This window comes from Camelus ferus, chromosome 2 (assembly GCF_009834535.1).
Source record: "Camelus ferus isolate YT-003-E chromosome 2, BCGSAC_Cfer_1.0, whole genome shotgun sequence".
NCBI lineage: Eukaryota > Metazoa > Chordata > Mammalia > Artiodactyla > Camelidae > Camelus > Camelus ferus.
The window spans coordinates 2,797,719-2,814,823 of NC_045697.1; the positions used below are offsets into that span (position 1 = coordinate 2,797,719).

At 59.7% G+C, this 17,105-nt stretch overlaps 1 protein-coding gene across 1 annotated transcript in view; it reads left to right on the forward strand.

The window, feature by feature from the left end:
• Nucleotides 1–16,682, forward strand: part of ACOX3 (acyl-CoA oxidase 3, pristanoyl) — a 39,821-nt gene extending 23,139 nt beyond the window's left edge. Inside the window, 8 exon segments of the mRNA XM_032493277.1 lie at nucleotides 768–890; nucleotides 1,106–1,219; nucleotides 5,904–6,019; nucleotides 10,061–10,235; nucleotides 11,414–11,481; nucleotides 13,429–13,444; nucleotides 13,447–13,514; nucleotides 16,053–16,682. Coding sequence (XP_032349168.1) covers nucleotides 768–890; nucleotides 1,106–1,219; nucleotides 5,904–6,019; nucleotides 10,061–10,235; nucleotides 11,414–11,481; nucleotides 13,429–13,444; nucleotides 13,447–13,514; nucleotides 16,053–16,172 — 800 coding nt within the window. The 3' untranslated portion in view covers nucleotides 16,173–16,682.
• Nucleotides 16,683–17,105: the final 423 nt, after the last annotated feature.

The following is a 17,105-nucleotide window of genomic DNA, read 5'->3' on the forward strand; positions in this document are numbered from 1 at the left end:
TTGAGGCCGAGCTCAGCAGGGATGAATGTAAAGCCCTTTATCTAGGTTTAAACATCAATCGAAAGTTATTTCCCAGAGGTTGCTCTCAGTGGCCTACTGAATGGGGATGCGGCAGCGAGTCAGGGGAAAGCGATCAGGGTGTCACAGGTGACCACAGCCTTGTGTCTCTGCAGAATGTCTTACACTCCCTCGGGCTCTGCTCACAGCAGTATGTGAGTGTGGGAAGTGAGGGTCCCATCCGATTCCCTGCTGGCTTCCCCACCACTTTTGGAGAACATTCTCCATTAGAGGGTGAAGACCCAGGACGTGGGGGTCTGGGTAGCATGGCTTATAAAGTCTGAAGAGGAACTGGGTTATTCAAGGGGCAGGAGAGAAAACAAAAGAACAATGAGACTTGTCTTCAGGTATTTGAAATCTCTTGTGTAAAAAGGTTTCCTTTAATCGTGGGAGAAAGAAGGCCGTCCCCCTCGCAGGGAGTCAGCACCTCTGAAACGGTCCGGGTCTGGCAGGGCCCCACTCGGGGAGCTCTGCCGGGCAGCCTGTGAGGCCGTGGCAGCAGTGAGGACGGTGGTGTCGCTGAGCGCGGCCCTGGGAGCCGCCCCCTTCCCTTCCCAGCGGCGACCGTGCCACGTGGTCACGGGTACGCCCTACAGGGGGAGCACCTGGGCTGAGAGGATGAGCGGGCGCCCCGCCGGTGGGGGGCGGGGCGGGGCCGGGCACCGGGCCACGTGCCCTGGCAGTGACAAGGGCGCGGCGGCTCCTTGCAGTGAACCGTCTGGGCGAGCTCAGGAACGACAACGACCCCAACTGCACATACGAGGGAGACAACAACGTGCTGCTGCAGCAGACCAGCAACTACCTGCTCAGCCTGCTAGAGCGCCGCGGCCCAGGTGAGGCCGGCCGCTGGGGGGCGGCGCAGCGGGCGGGCGGCCCCAGCCACACACAGCCCGCCCCACGGCCCCGGCCGCCCCGTCAGCCCTGCAGTCAGGATGGCCCCTGTGTTTACAGGAAGGAGACGTGTGGTCAGATGGGGAGGGGCCAGCCCCCGCGTGATGGCTGGGGGCGGGGTCCTGGCTCTCCCCAGAGTCACTGGCTGTGCTTCTAGGTGGCCCTCGCGTTGAGAGCCCTCTGAAGACTGTGGACTTTCTGGAATCCTATCCCAACATCCTTGGCCGGAGGTTCACAGGCCCCAGCCCTGAGGACTGCTGGGACTCCTCAGGTAAGTACACGCCTGCCTGTCTCTCTGCCCCAACTCCGCCCCTCCAGGTGCACGGTGCCCGGCTAGGGCCCTGGAAGCAATCTACTGGTTTATTCCCTTGTTTGTTCAATAATTCATCCATGGAGCAGCTCCTGTGCCCAGCGCTGAGTCAGTGCTGACTCCAGGGTTGGAGTGAAGGGAGTCCACCCCCCTCCAGGGTATAGCAAGAGGCCTCCGGGTCCCAGATCCGCCTTGCCAGGCAGCCTTGGTCCCACCCGCCACTCCTGTGCCTGGGTTCTCGTCACAGGAGGTTGGGTGTCCCGCTCGTGGTCCATGCCATACACTGTCTCTGGGCCTTTGCACATGCCAGGCTTTTCATTCTGGTCCTGGCCTCCCTTCTGTCTGCCCCCCTGACCAGCTTCCTCCTCAGTTCTCTGCACACCTCAGATCTGGACCTGAGCCTGCTGCATCCAAAGCTCAGGATCTCCTGTTACGGCCCCCAGACGCTTGGTAATGGGTGGTCGAGGGAGACGTCACAGGAAGAACAGGGTTGGTGACCCCCCCCCCCCAGGCTTCTGAAGGATGAGCTTTCCTCCTACAAGATCCCACTCGCTTTCCGGTCAGATCCCTTATCAGAAATAGCAGACTGTGGCCAGGTCGTCACTCCGGTGGGCGTGTTTCGTGAGCACACCTCCCTCTGCCACCCAGGGCTCCTCTGTGGTCCGGGGCTGACCCCTAGGCGTGTGCCCCCAGCAGGCGGGCAGAGGCGGACCCTCTGGCAGGTCACCCAAGGAGCTGGAAAGGCAGCCCCCCTGCCAGGAGACCGAGTGCACCTGGGACATAGGGCAGGGCCCCCACCCTACTGCGCCGGGCTCCCGTCTGCACTGCGGGGTGATGACAGCTGTACCTCTGCAGTGTCTGTGGGGACCAGCCAGGGACGCAGTGCACTCAGGTTGGCACTTGGCACCATGCGAGGTCTCAGGAACGGCCCTTGACATTTACAACATGGCCCAAGTTACAGTTTTCATCACAGAAATTACTGTCAATAGCTGTACATCCCCCTGAACGCCGTTATCAGAGAGCACCTGGCTTTGCTGTCAGGAGACCCAAGTGTGCGTGTCCCCTGGGGGCCTGGGGGGCCTAGATCCTGTGGGTGAAGGAGCCGCCCCCTCCCTTACTCGGAGGACAGAGAGCACATGACACATCCGAGCAGCTGAGGGTGCTGGGCACGTATCTCCCGGTGGCCCTGCAGGGCTGCACTGCTGCTCACAGCTTCCAGAAGGGAGGCCGTGGTCCAGTCCCCCTCCATCCCCCTGAATCCATGTCAGCGGCCGGAGTGAGCACAGAACCCAGGCTGGGCCGGCCTCCCCGCCGTCTCTCCTCCATCTGCAGCCCCAGCCAGCAGCGTACCTGCTAGTAACAGCTCCGTTTCCCTCCCCGCACTGTGTGACAATTCTGACAATCAGCAGCCTTTTTTATCTCACTTCTTAAAGTGCTAAGAGGAAGCAGGGACCGCTTGGAGGTCTCTTCCTGCTGGTCACGCAGCCCCCTAAGCGTCGTGCAGGAAGCACCAGGGAGTGACGCAACCATCCTAATGTCAACCCAACCGGGATTTTCTCCCCTAAAACCATCACCCGTTGTAAAATGAGACAGTAAACAAGTGGTCTGCCAGCGCTGTGACACGGCCACCGTGCCCGCCCGGCCCCTGCCTGGCCCCCGCCTGGCCCCCGCCTGGCCCCTGCCTGGCCCCCGCCCCTCTCCCCGACACCATTAGAGCCGCAGCTGCACTGTGGGCCGGTGTCAGGAAGAACGCCAGGGCAGCGTCATCTGTTTTTCCTGTGAGCGCTCTAATTTTGCAAGAGCCAACAAAGCGAAAACATTTTCTGGAGGAGAGGACGCAAGTAAAACTCATTTGGCACCAGGGGCCTGGCATCAAACACGGCTGTTACTCCCCACGCGGAGGAGGGAGCCCGCGGCACGTGGCCAGCCCCTCGGCCCCAGGCACGTGGTCATCAAATCCCAGACCTCGGGCTGGCCTGTCTCAGCTGGGTCTGGGGCAAAAATGACCTAGATGACGTATGACCCTCGGGCTCTGGAGGATGGGAGACTCAGGCCCTTCCCAGCACTGGACGCGGCCTGTTTGGACGTCAGGAGGTTTTCCTCTGGGGATTCAGATGTGTATCTGGGGAGGGAGGGGCAGGCACGGGTCCTCGGCTCCTCTGATCCTCGCACTGAGGATGTGTGTGCACTGAGGATGGGTTTAACAAGTGGCCCCGAACACCGGGGACCTGCGTGTCACTTAATATCATAAGGCCTTTCTCTTTCCTTGAGTTAGCTCGCTCTCGAAAATACTAAACAATTGGAGCTTTTGCTTCTCTGGCCAAAGGAAAAATGCAGGGCAGTGGGGTTGCGTAGCACCCTGTTTTCAGAGGGGCCCGTGGTGTGGGTGGCACGCCCAGGCTGTGGGTCAGCTGTGGGCCCTGGGCCAGATGCTGATCGGCCATTAAGGGGTGCAGAGGGGCACCGGGGGAGCCCCAAGGGACCCCGTGGTGCAGCACCTCAGAGGCCACTTCTGACCCAGGAGCTGGGAGGGACTTGAAGACTGAAGTTGAAGCAGTGTTTGTCCTGGGCCGTTCGCCACCCCCCAAGCGAGAGCGTTCCTGCCCGGCTGTGCCGGCTCCCCTGGCCTCCCCCACTCGGTTCTGTCCCCGCGGACCCCTCACGTCCAGGTGACTTCTCCAAGTGGTCCACACACCAGCCCCTGCTGGTACCTTCGTGTGTTCGCTAGGGGCTCAGCCCTGCCGTGTGAACACGTCGGAGCAGAGTGACGCACTTAGTAAAAACTTGAGAGCTGAAAGTGGAGTTTCCAAAGAAAAATGTTCAAACAACCAAGGCATTGAAGCTGGCTTCTCTCTTGGAGCACAGACTGTGAGCTGGTCACCGACACCAGGCGCAGTGGGTGACGCTGCAGGCCGTCACCTGCCAGGGCAGCGTTTGGATGCGGCCCGGACAGCATGGTTGGTGCGTCGTAGGGTGGTCGGGCCTCTGCCCCGGGTACGCAGGTGTCAAAATGGGCCCCCCAGCACCAGCACTGGCCCCAGTGTCTGCCTGCGTTTGCAGGGACGTCCTGAAGGGCGGCTCCAGAGTGCCCCGGGGCTGCCTGCGGCGTCTGTGCCCTACGCACAAACTGGGTGCCGAGAACAGCAGGAACTGAGTCACATTGTGGACAGAAGCCCGCAGGCGAAGTGAGCCCCCGGCTGCACTCCCTCCAGGGGCTCCAGGGAGGGTCCTTCCTCGTCTGTGGAGCCCCTGGTGGCCACGGGCGTTCCTGGTCTCGTGGCCACATCACCCGGTCTCTGCCTCCGCCTTCGCATGGCCTCCCTTCTGTGTCTCCATCTTCCCTTCTGTCTCGTACGAGGACACTCACTGGATTTAGGGCCACCATGGTCCATGACGTTGTAATGTCATTCCATCTGCGAAGACCCTTTTCCTACGTAAAGGCCACCATGGTCCATGACGTTGTAATGTCATTCCATCTGCGAAGACCCTTTTCCTCCGTAAAGGCACGTTTGCAGGTGCGGGGAGACACGTGGATGTGTCTTTCGGGGGGGGGGCCACATTCAAGCCAGCACACCTGGCAGGCCTCTGAGAGGGGGACCGCATCCCAGCTCGCCTCCCCACCTGCCGCATGGGGCTCCCTCAGAACAGCTGTGTGAGCCTGGGCAGGCTGTTTGCTGCCTCTGAGCCTGCGTTTCCTCAGCCCTGAGAGGTGGTTCATGTGCTCTTTAATGGGATTCTCAGCTGTGCTGTGAGGATTTGCAAATACAAAGTGTGAAACGGGCAGGGGTCTGCAGCAGGACCCAGCAAGTACCATGCACCTTCTTCCCAGGGAACGGGCTGAGTGACTTGAAGGAACTCCCAGGTCCCCTGGGGCCTGGACGCCCCAGCACTGCGCCCTCTGCCTGGGTCAGCAGTGAAAGTGTGGACCTCGGGCCACACAGGCAGGTCAGACCCTTGCTGGCTCACCATGGGCCCGGGCGCCTCCCTGTGCCCCATGTGCTCAACGGAAGGGGTGGTGACCACACTGTTGGGCAGGGTCTCCGGCAGTGACGGGACAAGGAGCAGGGCCCCACAGATGCAGGCACAGCACAGTGGCCAGGAGAGGAGGACGGCGGTCTCCATCCAGCCCTTTCCAGCCCGTCCCCCCTGCATCCCTGTCACGGCGCACCCTGCTCCGCAGCCTCCCTCCTCTGCCCAGCAGAGCCCCGGGAGGGACGGGCGAGTGGCAAGGTCTTGGGAGAGCCGCCCACTGCAGCGATGAGGTCCCCGGTCAGGTGGCTGGAGTGCGCCTTCCTCTCACCACCTGCCCACCATCTGCTGGGAAGTTGTCCTGCCATCCGTGCGACTCGGCGTTTCATCCAGACCGCGTAGCCATCTTATATAAATGAGGCGGTCATCACGCCTCGGACTCCATGGTTGCTAGAACCGTGTAGAACTCGGGCCGGCCTCATGGCAGAGCCAGGAAACACCCTCAGCCGTGCTGGTCCCGGCCCGGCCACCGCCCGCTGCGGCCGAGCGCAGCTGCCCTCCCTGGGCCTCAGCCTCCCCGTCTGTAAATGAGCCCCACCCTGCTCGCTTCCACGAGGACTAAGTACTTGGAAAGGTCGGGGCCCCGCGGTCACTCTTCCCTGTTTCTCGTTTGAAGCCGCCCTGGCAGCGTACGAGTGGCTGGTTTGCTATCTGCTCCGGGAGAGTTACCAGAAGTTAAATCGAGAGAAGCAGTCTGGGAGCAGCGACTTTGAAGCAAGAAACAACTGTCAGGTATTCGTTTGTGTTACAAGTTGCTCTTTCTGTGATTTGTTCCTAATTCTTGCACTGTCGTGTCCTCAGTGAGATGCACCTCGGGCACCTGGCCTGACCTCTTTGCACCTCCCTTGCCAGACATGGAAGAGACTGTGGGCATCATACTAAGGTGCCCGACAGTGTCCATGGGCTGTGGAGGCCTGAGGCACACGGTGGAGCTGGGACGGGAGCCAAGATCCCTCCCACCAGCAGGGCGGTGGCTCGTCGACTCACGTGAGGGCACGCCAGTGCTCCGCATTTGGTTTCTCAAGGTCGTCATCCCCCTCCCCCAGATGCCTGAGTGGAATCGGTCCAAGGGCCTGCGCTGGTTCTCACACTGGGACAGGGCTGCCTCTCGTGTCCGGGGTCCTGGCCCTCGTTAGGTGGCACCTGGTTCTGCTGTGGTCTATAGCCCGGTGCATCTGCAGTGACAGGTGTTTTCTGGGAGGCCGGAGGTGAACGTAGCCCGGGAAGCTTCTAAATGCGGTACCCTCTCTTGTTGGTATCTGCTCCGGGTCACACTGTGATGGAGCTGTCCCGGAGAGCCTGGGGCCACATCCGCCCGTGGCCTCTGAAGGCCCCGGCTCCTGGGCCCCTCAGCAGAAGACGCAGAGCAGGCACCCAGGGACTTGCTGGGTGCGCCTGCCCCGGGGAGGGAGGAGCAGACAAGGACGGGTCTGGATTAGAAAGGCCCCTTCAGAGGGCACCTAAACCAAGACCACACCTGTGTCGTCAAAGGAAGTGAACTAGCAGACGGCAAGGGCAGTGAGCCTCCAGTTCAGTCTAGGGACCCAGAGTAGGGGGTGTGAGCACCGCCCTTCCAGGTGGGCTGGGCCACACAGGCTCAGTCACTCGGACACGGGCGGCTGTGGGTCAGCTTGTCCCGCGTCGCTCCGTTCTCTGCATGTCGGGGTGTCGACCTGGAGATGGAAGTGGAGATGCCCCCCAAGACCCTGGAGCGATGGAGGACACAGAGGACGCCCATTCCCGCCATGTCCAAACCCCACAGAGCATCCAGAGGGCCACCGCAGCCGTCTGAGCCGTCCGCTCACACCTGCACTCCCGGTCTCACGATGGCCCGGGGTGTGGCGCTGTTCGGTTGAGAAAGAATTCACCGAGGCCTGGAGGAAGAGGTGACCCCAGAGGGAGTCTGCATCTTCCAGACCTGGTCTGCATCACGGAGCATGTTAAGAGGGAGCATGGGGTCATCCTTACAGCAGAGAGCGTTCTCAGAGCCCTGGGCTGGATGTCCAGGGTCCTGTGGCGATGCGGTCCCTTCCCATAGCGTGATGGCAGCGGCAGGAGGAAGCGTGAGAAGAAAAGTCCAGGCGGTGTTTGCGCAGCCTTGGTAGGACGAAAACTCGGAAGCTGTGAAAGACACTGTCGGCTCTGACTGCATTCACATTCACCCTTTCTGACTATTCTGAATAGTAGAAGATGATGTAAGCAACGTCAGAAGACAGATCCCAGGCTGGGGAAGCACAGAACACCACCTGGCTGCAGGAAAGAGTTCCTGCAGACGGAGGGTCAGCCTTGCCCAGGGACCTGCCCCCCTGCCCGAGGTGGCCACCGCAGCAGCGGCTGCCCGCGGACCAGGGCCCAGGACGCGCAGGTGGAAGGACCGTGTCCGGTGGACAGCGGCCACTCCACACCCTGTCCTTTTCGGGGAGGTTACTTGCAGTTTTGTGGAAAGATAAGATGCGCTCTCCTTTTGACTCAGCGCCGGAGCTGATTAGCTTTTCTCTACTCCTGCCGGCAACAAACTGCTGTCAACTGTTCACCTACAGCTGGCTGGGCGCACACAGCAGGGTCTTAAAAGAAGAAAACAAAGGCGTGTTTGTTGTATTTTTTGGCTGGGCAGCACCTTCACACGTTCCAAGTGAGAAGATATAAGAAGGTGGGGGGGAAGCCCCCCCCCCCGGACTCCCTGCAGCGATGTCTTTACAGGAAGCAGGATGAGGTGCTGTTTCTCCCTCCGTGTGTCGTTCCACTCCATCGTCTCTGATGGGTAAGGATGTCGAGGCCAAGAGAAACGGCCCAGGGCACTGGCTTGACTCTGGAGAGCCGGCACGGACCCCAAGCCTGCTGACCCCAGAGCCCGACTCTTCCCCTGGGCTGCACAGCTGATGTCCAAATGTAGTTCAAACAGTTCAGATTTTGGTTTTTTGCCAAAAGTTTCCGTTACTTGTTAGAGTGCAGATATGCTCAGAGCTTAGGATGTACCCAAGAGCAATATCTGACCCCGAATTCCTTTCCGGGGCATGTGGGCTCTGGCTGACCCTCCTGGTGGCAGCGCTCGGAGCCTGGCGCTGTCACATGCCCACTGCGCAGACCAAGAAGCTCGGGCTTGGGGCGGAAGCCGCTTGCCCGCACTGCACACTCGTAAAAGCCAAGCGGGTTTGGACGCTGAGGCCCAGGCCCTTAGCTACTGTGTCGGTGAGTCAGAGCCCGGCCGGACTCAGATGCATCCGCACGGTGTCATGGTCAGAGGTGGGGCCACCTTTCCAGGCCAGCACCAGCCAATGCCGTAGCTGAAACTAAAGTGTGCCGCTTTACAGAAAAATAAGATGAGAAGAACGTGACCTAAGACTAGAAAATCCATGTGAGTTTGGACTCAGTTCGAGCCTGGCCTCTGGGATTCACAAAGGGGCACCCACGCGGAGAGGCACCCACAGCCTGTGAGCACGTTTGGGGGGTTTAATGTACTAACATGCCCTGGTGAAGTAGTTAAGGGGTGGTTACTGGGGTCAGCCTGCCTAGGTTCAAGTGTGTCTCCGCCCCTTGCCAACTGTGTGACCTTGGTGCGGGGTGGGGGGTGGGGGGGCTCAGCTTAGGGCCTGGCCTGGGGAGCGGTCCTGCCCACCTTCATTGTCATTGTCATCTCCCCTCCTATGAGGCCCCCCACCCTGCATCCAGCAGAGACCCCACCTCCCCGGCCCTCACCTTCCAAAGCCAAGAGCACACACACCACAGTGTGTGCAAGAGGGAAGGGGTTAAAGCCACTCTGAGGCCCCAGGCTGGCCCTCCAGAAGGGACAATGGGGTAGCAGGACGTGTACCCTCTGGGGATGCAGAGGCCCAGTGGGGTCTTGGGACAGGACCAGCCAGATGGGCAGGAGGTGGGAAGCACCCTGCCCCGGAATTTTCTCCTGACAGCTCACTGTCTCCAGCAGGCCCCGGGGGAAGCTTGGCCTTGGAATTGACAACCCAGTGTTTGCTCTGAAAGTTTACAGCAGGCTTTACGTCAGAGCCCACCCCCCTCGGTGCTCCTGCCTCCCGCTTCCCGGAGCCCACTCTCCCCCACCCCTTCCCCAGGGATGCTGGCTGACGGCCTGGGTCAGTCATGCAAGCCTGAGTAGGGGTCTTCTCCCCGCCCCGCTCCGGGCACTGCCGTGCTAGGTTATTTTTTTAATTTCCAAAGCAGCACGTGCTTATCATAACAAATCAGGAATGCACGTATGATTGTCCTGATTGTAAAAACTGGTTAAAAGAATAAATTGGAGACTGGAGAAGAAAAGCTAACAAGCAAAGCTAATGATTAGCAGCAGATGTTTTGGATGTCGGTTTAAAAAAGAAGTTGGGACCGAAAGATCTGCAGTGACTTCCTGCTTCCACAAACAAAGCCAGAGTCAGAACTCACATGCAAGGAACACTTGGCCCCGTTCAGCCGTCCCCCTTGTTTCTGGACCTGACTTGAGGGCGGAGTGGGAGAGGGACTGTTTCTTTCCAAGTCTGGGAGGCCAGCAGCGTGGCAAGGCCAGGGGGAAGCTGACATCACTTTCAGGTGCCAAGCACCTTCTCTGTGGCCCCAGGTGGGAAAGAGAATTGACCTCGTGCCCTCGGGGAGCCCACCTCCTGGGGACAATGCAGGCCTCTGCGTGGGGCTTTCCCGAGGGGGCCGCCTGCGCCCGCCCCGTCTGTCCCCGGAGCGCCTGGCTGCTACTGGCTCGCAGACCTCCCACGGTGCCTGGCTGGCCGCCTGCTCACCGGCGGCTGGCGCCCGTGCCGGGCTTCGTTGCAGGTGTACCACTGCCGCTCCTTGGCCCTGGCCTTCCTGGAGTTCACGGTGGCGCGGAGGTTCCACGAGCACACGCACCAGCCCCACGTGCCGCCCCCGCTGAGGGCCGTGCTCGGGCGGCTGAGCGCCCTCTACACCCTGTGGTCCCTGAGCCAGCACACAGCCCTGCTCTACCGAGGTGAGCCCCCTGCGCGGGCACCTGCTGCCCCCACCTCACCCTCCGCTGTGCCTGGGAGACTTAGCTCCCCTGTGGGTTACTGAACACTCATCCCATGCTGAGTGAGCCTTCGGCAGATAAGGAGCCCGGAGCCCGTGGGGAGAAAAGCACGAGGGGCAGAGCAGCATCAGGACGTCCCTGAGAGCCGAGCCGAGCTGCTGGGGCGGCAGTCCCGGGAGTGCCCACTCTGGGGACCTGGAGGGCTTCCTGGAGGAGGTGATGAGTGGGCTGATTCCTGGAAGATGGGTGGAAAGAGAGTAAACCTGAGTTTCTCAATCTTTTTTTTCATTATTCTCCCCCTAAGAAACCTCTTCAGATATTTTTTCCTAATCGCCCCCATGATGTGTTACTACTACAGCTGTTCTGTGTAGCTGTTCGTGTCCTGTGTGTGTGTCTGGCCTGCACCAGGAGTACGTTTTTTCCCCTCCCCCTTGCCAAGAACCCACGTTTTCCCCCTTGAGGTGGGAGTTGCCCCTTGGAGGCAGTGCACAGGGCCTCCCAGGCAGAGGGAGCAGTGGGGTGCAGGGACCGGAGCCCACGCACCCTGAGGAATGACAGCTCTGGGTGAGCGGACGGAGTTCTCCACGGAAAAATCCGACAGCAGCCAGTCCTGCAGCACATGCATTCTCCAGCGCATGGGGCCGCTTCCTTGGGCCTGCTGGCTGGCACAGCACAGCCCGCCACAGTGTGGGAGGCGAGACAGAGCAGGGGCGGCTCGTGCCCATCCCCTGGTGGCTCCAGATGGCCCGCGTGCCCCCCGGCACAGCTCTGTGCCTGCAGCCCCTGCCGGCCCCCAGCCCAGGCTCCGTCCGGGTGTCCCAGTCACCACCGGTGCTGTGCTCTGCCTGCCCAGCCCACCGGCCCTGCCCTGCCAGCCTCCCTGAGCCTCTCGCCCAGGCCCTGGGCTTCTGTGTCCCCAGCTCCCAGCCATGACCTCCCAGCATGTGCTCAGTGAACCAGTGGGAAGGGGGACACGGGAACCTGGCCCCAGCCAATGCCATCCTGCAGAGAGGTCGCAACGGGGTTCGGGCAGTGGTAGCGAGAGGTTTTCCTACAAAATGGGCTATTTGGGAAAGGAAGCTTGCTATTTGTGGGTGATCTGGGTCCAGACCCCAGGGTAACTGACCCTCTGCTTACAGGTGGCTACTTTTCTGGTGAGCAAGCAGGTAAAGTGATAGAGAACACCATCCTGGCCCTGTGCGCCCAGGTAAGCTGCCGTCACCTGCCACTATTGCATGATTACGTATTACACGGTCACCTGAATAGTAACATTCACTGACCTTGGCCTCGTGTGCACAAAATGGTGAGCAGCGACGGGAAAATTACAGAAGAATGTGCTCGTGTCAGAAATTGCAAGGAGAGTAGCTTTTCGGGACCATCTTAGACTCTGCACACGTTCAGTTCACTCTCGTATCTTTACAGCGACATCAGTGATTCGCGAGCATTTCACATTAGTCTCCAATTTCATTTCATGGTATTTTATTTCTTTATTGCATAATTTTACCTCCGTCACCCAGGAGTGTCAGCTGGCCCTGGTCGCATGTTATGTTTTAGTGGTGTCCCTGTCCACGGGAACTTCCTGCAGGAGTGGACGTGCTCTGGGGCCGCACTGCCCCGTTCGGTCACCACCAGCCCCCTGGGTAGAAGAGTAGCGAGTGTGACTGAGGATTTTTAGTTTTCTTTCATTGTCATCAAACAGTCACGTGTGCAGCGGCCACTGTGTTGGGCGGTGCAGGTGACGGAGGCATTGCGATATGAACCAGAGCTTCCTAGCATTTTATCAAATGTCTCAAGTGACAGGTGACAGGCCACTTCATTTCTCCCCGCTCAGGGCTCGTGAAGTTGGTGTGGTTCCAGGTGATGTTCTGTGCCGGCGCTCAGCCTGCCTCCGGGCTCATTCCCTACGTGCCCATCTCTCTCCACCCGGGCTCCGGGTCGGGGTGGATCTGCGACCGTGTACAGCCAGCCACGTTTACTCTCACAGCCAGTGGCGGGAGGGGTTCCCTCCCCGCGCTCCGCGTGGTGCTCAGCTGCCTTTCTAAACCGTGCAGCAGCTTTTCCCCTCGTTCTCAAACGCAGGGCTCACGGCACAGCTGGTGGCTGTGGCCAAGGTGGCAGGGACCCTGTACAGTAATGCAGCCCACACCGCCTGGCAGATCCTGGTCCTTCTTCTGGTGCGGGGCCCGGGGTCAGCCAGGTGGAGGGCGGCACGCCCGGCCCAGTCCAGCCGGCCCCTCGTGCGTCGTCTGTGGGGATGTTCGCGCTGTCTCGGCGGAGGTCAGCATGAGACGGAGACCCCGTGGCCTGCAAAGCCTGGCTGTGTCCTGTGGGCCCCTTACATGAAACCGTGGCTGACCCCTGGTCCAGACCAGGACCTTACTCTGCTGATGGGGTCCCCCTGAAGTGGGGCAGGCTTGTGCCCCTCAGCCCACCGGCCCTGACCATGGTGCCAGTGCGTGCGGGGCTCTGAGCCACGAAGCTGGGTGCGTTTCCACTGTTTTAGTGGTTTTGTGACCCTGTGCTCAGTTGATTTAATCCACACCATTACAGTCGTCCCCATTCCAGCTGTGTTCAGCACAGCCGTGGCATTTCACAGTTAACTTTAAGAAAAAGAATTTTTTCTTGCATTTCAAGAAAATTCTTGGGAATCTTGTCATACAGATTCCACTTGTCACATTGAAGAATAATTTGTGTGGTGGAATGGAAGAGCAATTAAACTACTAAGAACCAACGAGCATTTGAATGATGGATTTTTCAGGTGCTCATAAATGCCTTCTCTCTTACTACATTTTTTTTCTGGACATACTTTCCTATATTGGAACACTAGCTGCCCAGAGAAGTCAGGGTTTAGAGACAAATCTCTGAAGACAGTTGCCAATTAATGAGCCGCAGAGACGTCACTTTCATGAGCAGTCCCTACCTCGTTGAAAAAAAATGACACATTGGAGGTCTTGAGTGAATAGCGACATGGTGAAAACATTCAGACCCGCGCAGGGGGACTCTGTGCCCCAGGCCAGTGAGAGGATTGATGCTTTAGCAACCAGCCGAGGGCCTGCCAGGGCGACCGCTGCTGGCGGGGTGGAGGCTCTGTTACGAGGTGGTCGCCATGGAGATGCTGGGAGTTGCCAAGTGTACGGACTTTGTTTCTTAACAGCTGAAAGATGATGCTGTTGCCTGGTGGACGTGATCGCCCCTCCGGACTTCATCCTGGACTCCCCGATTGGCAGAGCCGACGGCGAGGTGAAAGCAGCCTCCCTCCCGGGGCTACAGGGGGACGCCATGCGCCGGAGCATGAGCCAGGGGCTGCTCTGGGGCTGCGGGGGTGCCGCTCCTCGCATGTGGGCAGCAGGGGAGGGAGTGGCTGGGAGAAGTTGGGGTGGGTGATTGTGGGCGGGATAGCCAGCACCCAGCCTGCCTTCCTCCCAGAGATGGGGAGTTGTTACTGCCCACTTGGGCCATGATGCCAAGGTTAGCACGGGCCTGCGTGGAAGCTGGGGGCCCTGCAGTGTCTCCCTCTTTTCACCTCCCCTGGGGGCCATTCCAGTCCCAGGTCTCCTGACCATGTCACAGTGCAGGGTCCTGACCCCTCCGTCAGTGGGGCCACTCAGCCCCCGACCTGAGCTCCCCTGGCACCCCCCGACGCAGCTCCCCGATCTCCTCCCCTACCCACCCTGTCGCCCGTGCTCCAGAGTGATTTTTTTAAAAGCCAATCTTGTCAAGCAGCTCCTCTGAGCCCCCTCTCTGCGTCCCGCATACCTGGAACTTACACCCAGATTCCTTCCTGTGCCCCATACCCTAACGGCCTGACCTCTGCCTGCTTCTCCAAGGTCACTTCACACCACGTTCCTCCTGCCCTCTGGACTCCAGCTTCCCTGTCCTGTTTCTTGTATTGGGCTCATCCTCACCCCAGGGCCTTTGCACCTGCTGTTCTTGCTGCAGGGAGGACTCTTGTTCGTTGTAAGCAGAATGCTGCTTCTTCAGAGGGCTCTTCCCTGGCTCCAGCTGAAGTGCCACCCCCACTTTGTTCTGCTGTGTCATCAAGCCCACGTGCGTCCTCTGCCACATGGAGATGCTCATGCTGGACGATGCCCACAGGTCTGCGCGGTGCCTCTCAGCACCGCACTACCTGTGGGTTGTCCCTGTGTTTCCATGGAATGTGACGTTTCAGTGAAGTCACGTGTCTGAGGTCTCACGGCTGTCATTTCTTTCTGCTGAGACACCCAGGCTGACCCAGGCTCTGCATAAATGGAGCTGACTCCCCCATCTGTCCACAGGGGACACTGCAGTCAGCCCAGGGGAACAGGAGCCTAGACTTCTGCCCGGCCCAAGCCACACTGGGGTTGGGACAGGTGGAGCAGGCACTGGGGTGGGCAGGATAGAAGAGCCCCCCATAGGATCAGGAGGGCAGGAACAGTACACCTGAGGGGGGCGTGCTGTCCTCTGGCTGCAGAGCTGGGTGTTGAGCAGCATCCCGAGATGCTGGGCGGGTTACCCTTGGTTGCCCAGCCAGGAGGCAGCAGGGCCAGGATTTGGGTAGAGATGGACTGTTTGGAGGGAAGACAGGAGAGCGAAAGTCAGTCCGTTGGGGTGGCCAGGGCCCTGGTGGGAGCATGAGGAAAATGTGCCATGAGTCCCCGGGAGAGGGGCCAGCCCCTGGGATGAGGGCTCACCAGGCAGCCAGCAATGCCATCACGGGGGCCTGCCTGGATGTGGCGCTGTCTGAGGACCCCTGAGCACATGGGAGCTCCATCCAGGAGGAGCTGGAATGGATCTGCAGAAGGCAGCTCTGACGCACGGTGGGGGCGAGGGACTGAGAAGTAGGGTCATCCTGTACTGTCCCAAGTTGGGGGCCCCAGATCCCACACTGAGGCCAGAGCCAGCCCGAGGCCTCGCTGGACAGGGTGGTCTACAGAGTGCACGTTTCTCCCAGTGTCGAGGGCTGAGGTTTGAAACAGGTGCCACTATTGTACCACCATCATTACACGATGCATGGTGTTCCACAGTGTGAAATGTAACCCCTGATTTGTGACCTGTGGGGAGACAGCCTGACCCTGTGGCTCTGGGAGCCAGGAAGAGCAGAAGGCAGGAGGAGTTGCTAAGTGCCTTCAGCAGGTGCAGGGAGGACAGCTTCTTAAAAGTAACGTCTGTCCACATCAGCCAGACACAAAATAGGACCCACCCTGTCTCCAAGGACCTCAGCCTTGACACTGGCTATGCTGGGAGCCGGGAGGAAGCCACCACCAGCTGCCCGCCACACCCATGCCCTTCCTTTAAGATGACAGGTGGAGCAACAGGCAGAAAGCAGTTCAGTCTGGAGGTCCCAGGGAGACGGCTGGCCCAGTGGGGTCTTTCGGGGCGGGCAGAGAGGGGCCAGTGTATGCTCAGGCCCGGTGGCCCGGAGACAGGACGGTCATTCTGCTGCTTGGCTGCACCGCCACCTGCCAGCCAGCAGCCACGTAGGGGTGGGAGGACAGATTTCAGAGCCAACGGCAAACATAGACTTGCAGGACCCACTTTCCATGAGAATTTCCAAAGAAAAGGCCACGCAGGATATTTCGTCGTAAATGTGCTTCACGGTGCCTTATAACTGCATTTCACGGCTGTTTCCTGCTGACGAAGAAGTGTGTAAACTAAAGTTACATCATCTGAAAAGGTTTCTGAGAAGTGATGGGAGGACTTCCTGTGTTTTTAAAGCAACTTCCGAGGGCGGCTGTGTTGGCATCCTCGACCGTGGGAGGAATCTCATTCCAGTGTGACTGTGTTGTGTGTGTTTTGCAGCTCTATAAAAACCTCTGGACCGCAGTCCTTCAGGGAAGCAGGGTGCTGGAGAGAGCGTCGTGGTGGCCGGAATTCTCTGCCAACAAGCCCGTCGTAGGAAGTTTGAAATCAAAGCTGTAGTCACACTGGCCAGGTTCCGACGAAGCTAATAAGGCCACGGACCTCATGTTCGAGTTCTGAAGGTCCCGGAGGCGGCTGTCCCCTCTGAACCCGCACCGTGGCGCTCACCCCTGTCGAGCCCACGGCGGGACGGCCAGTCCGAAGCTGGGCACCCCCAGAGTCACACCAGGACTGACTGGGGGGATCCGTCCTAATCTGCTGCTCAGTCATGTCTTTCTGATGGACTCTGCACTTTCTGATAATCAGAGCTTTGCGCGTTCTGTTTTCACACGCTGAATGTAAAGGCGGTGGCAGGTAACGGGAGTTGCTGGCCAGGTGGTGTTTTGCGTTCCTCTGAGATTTTTTCACAAGGCTCTGCTTCACTGGGCCCTAAAGGGTGCCACACTGATTCTTTGTTCACTCTGGTTTGACTTTCTCGTGTAATTCAATGGTGTCGGAACCTGTAACCTCGCTAGTTTGCACCACAGACCATCCAAATGACATAATTGAAGATTTTTAAGGAAAAGGAAATCAGCTGTATTGCTTTCTTGCGTGGATCTGGAAGCTTCCATCAAGGAGATGCTTCCAAGGGGGGAAGGGCCGTAATGGTCTGGGTGTCCAGTCAGCCCTCAGGCCGGGCCTGCCAGGCCATGTGCGCGCTGCGCTGGGAGTCGGGTTGCTCTCGCCAGAGGTGGATCCCCCAGTGCCGCCCGTGCCCCGGGGCGTCTCCTCCACACTCTCCCGGACGTAGGCCCAGGCTGCTCCTGGGGGCAGCTGGGGGGTGGAGGGGGTGTGGGTTTCTCCGCGCATCACTTGTGTGCCCCCGGCCAGGATGGTGGGGGCTTCTCACTCTTGGCCCCTCTCCATTCCCCGCAGCCTCTGACTGGTCCAGGAGGGTTGGGGCCTCTGCCCTCGCAGCCCCGGGGCCCTCCCCACCCTGTCTTGGCCCCCACA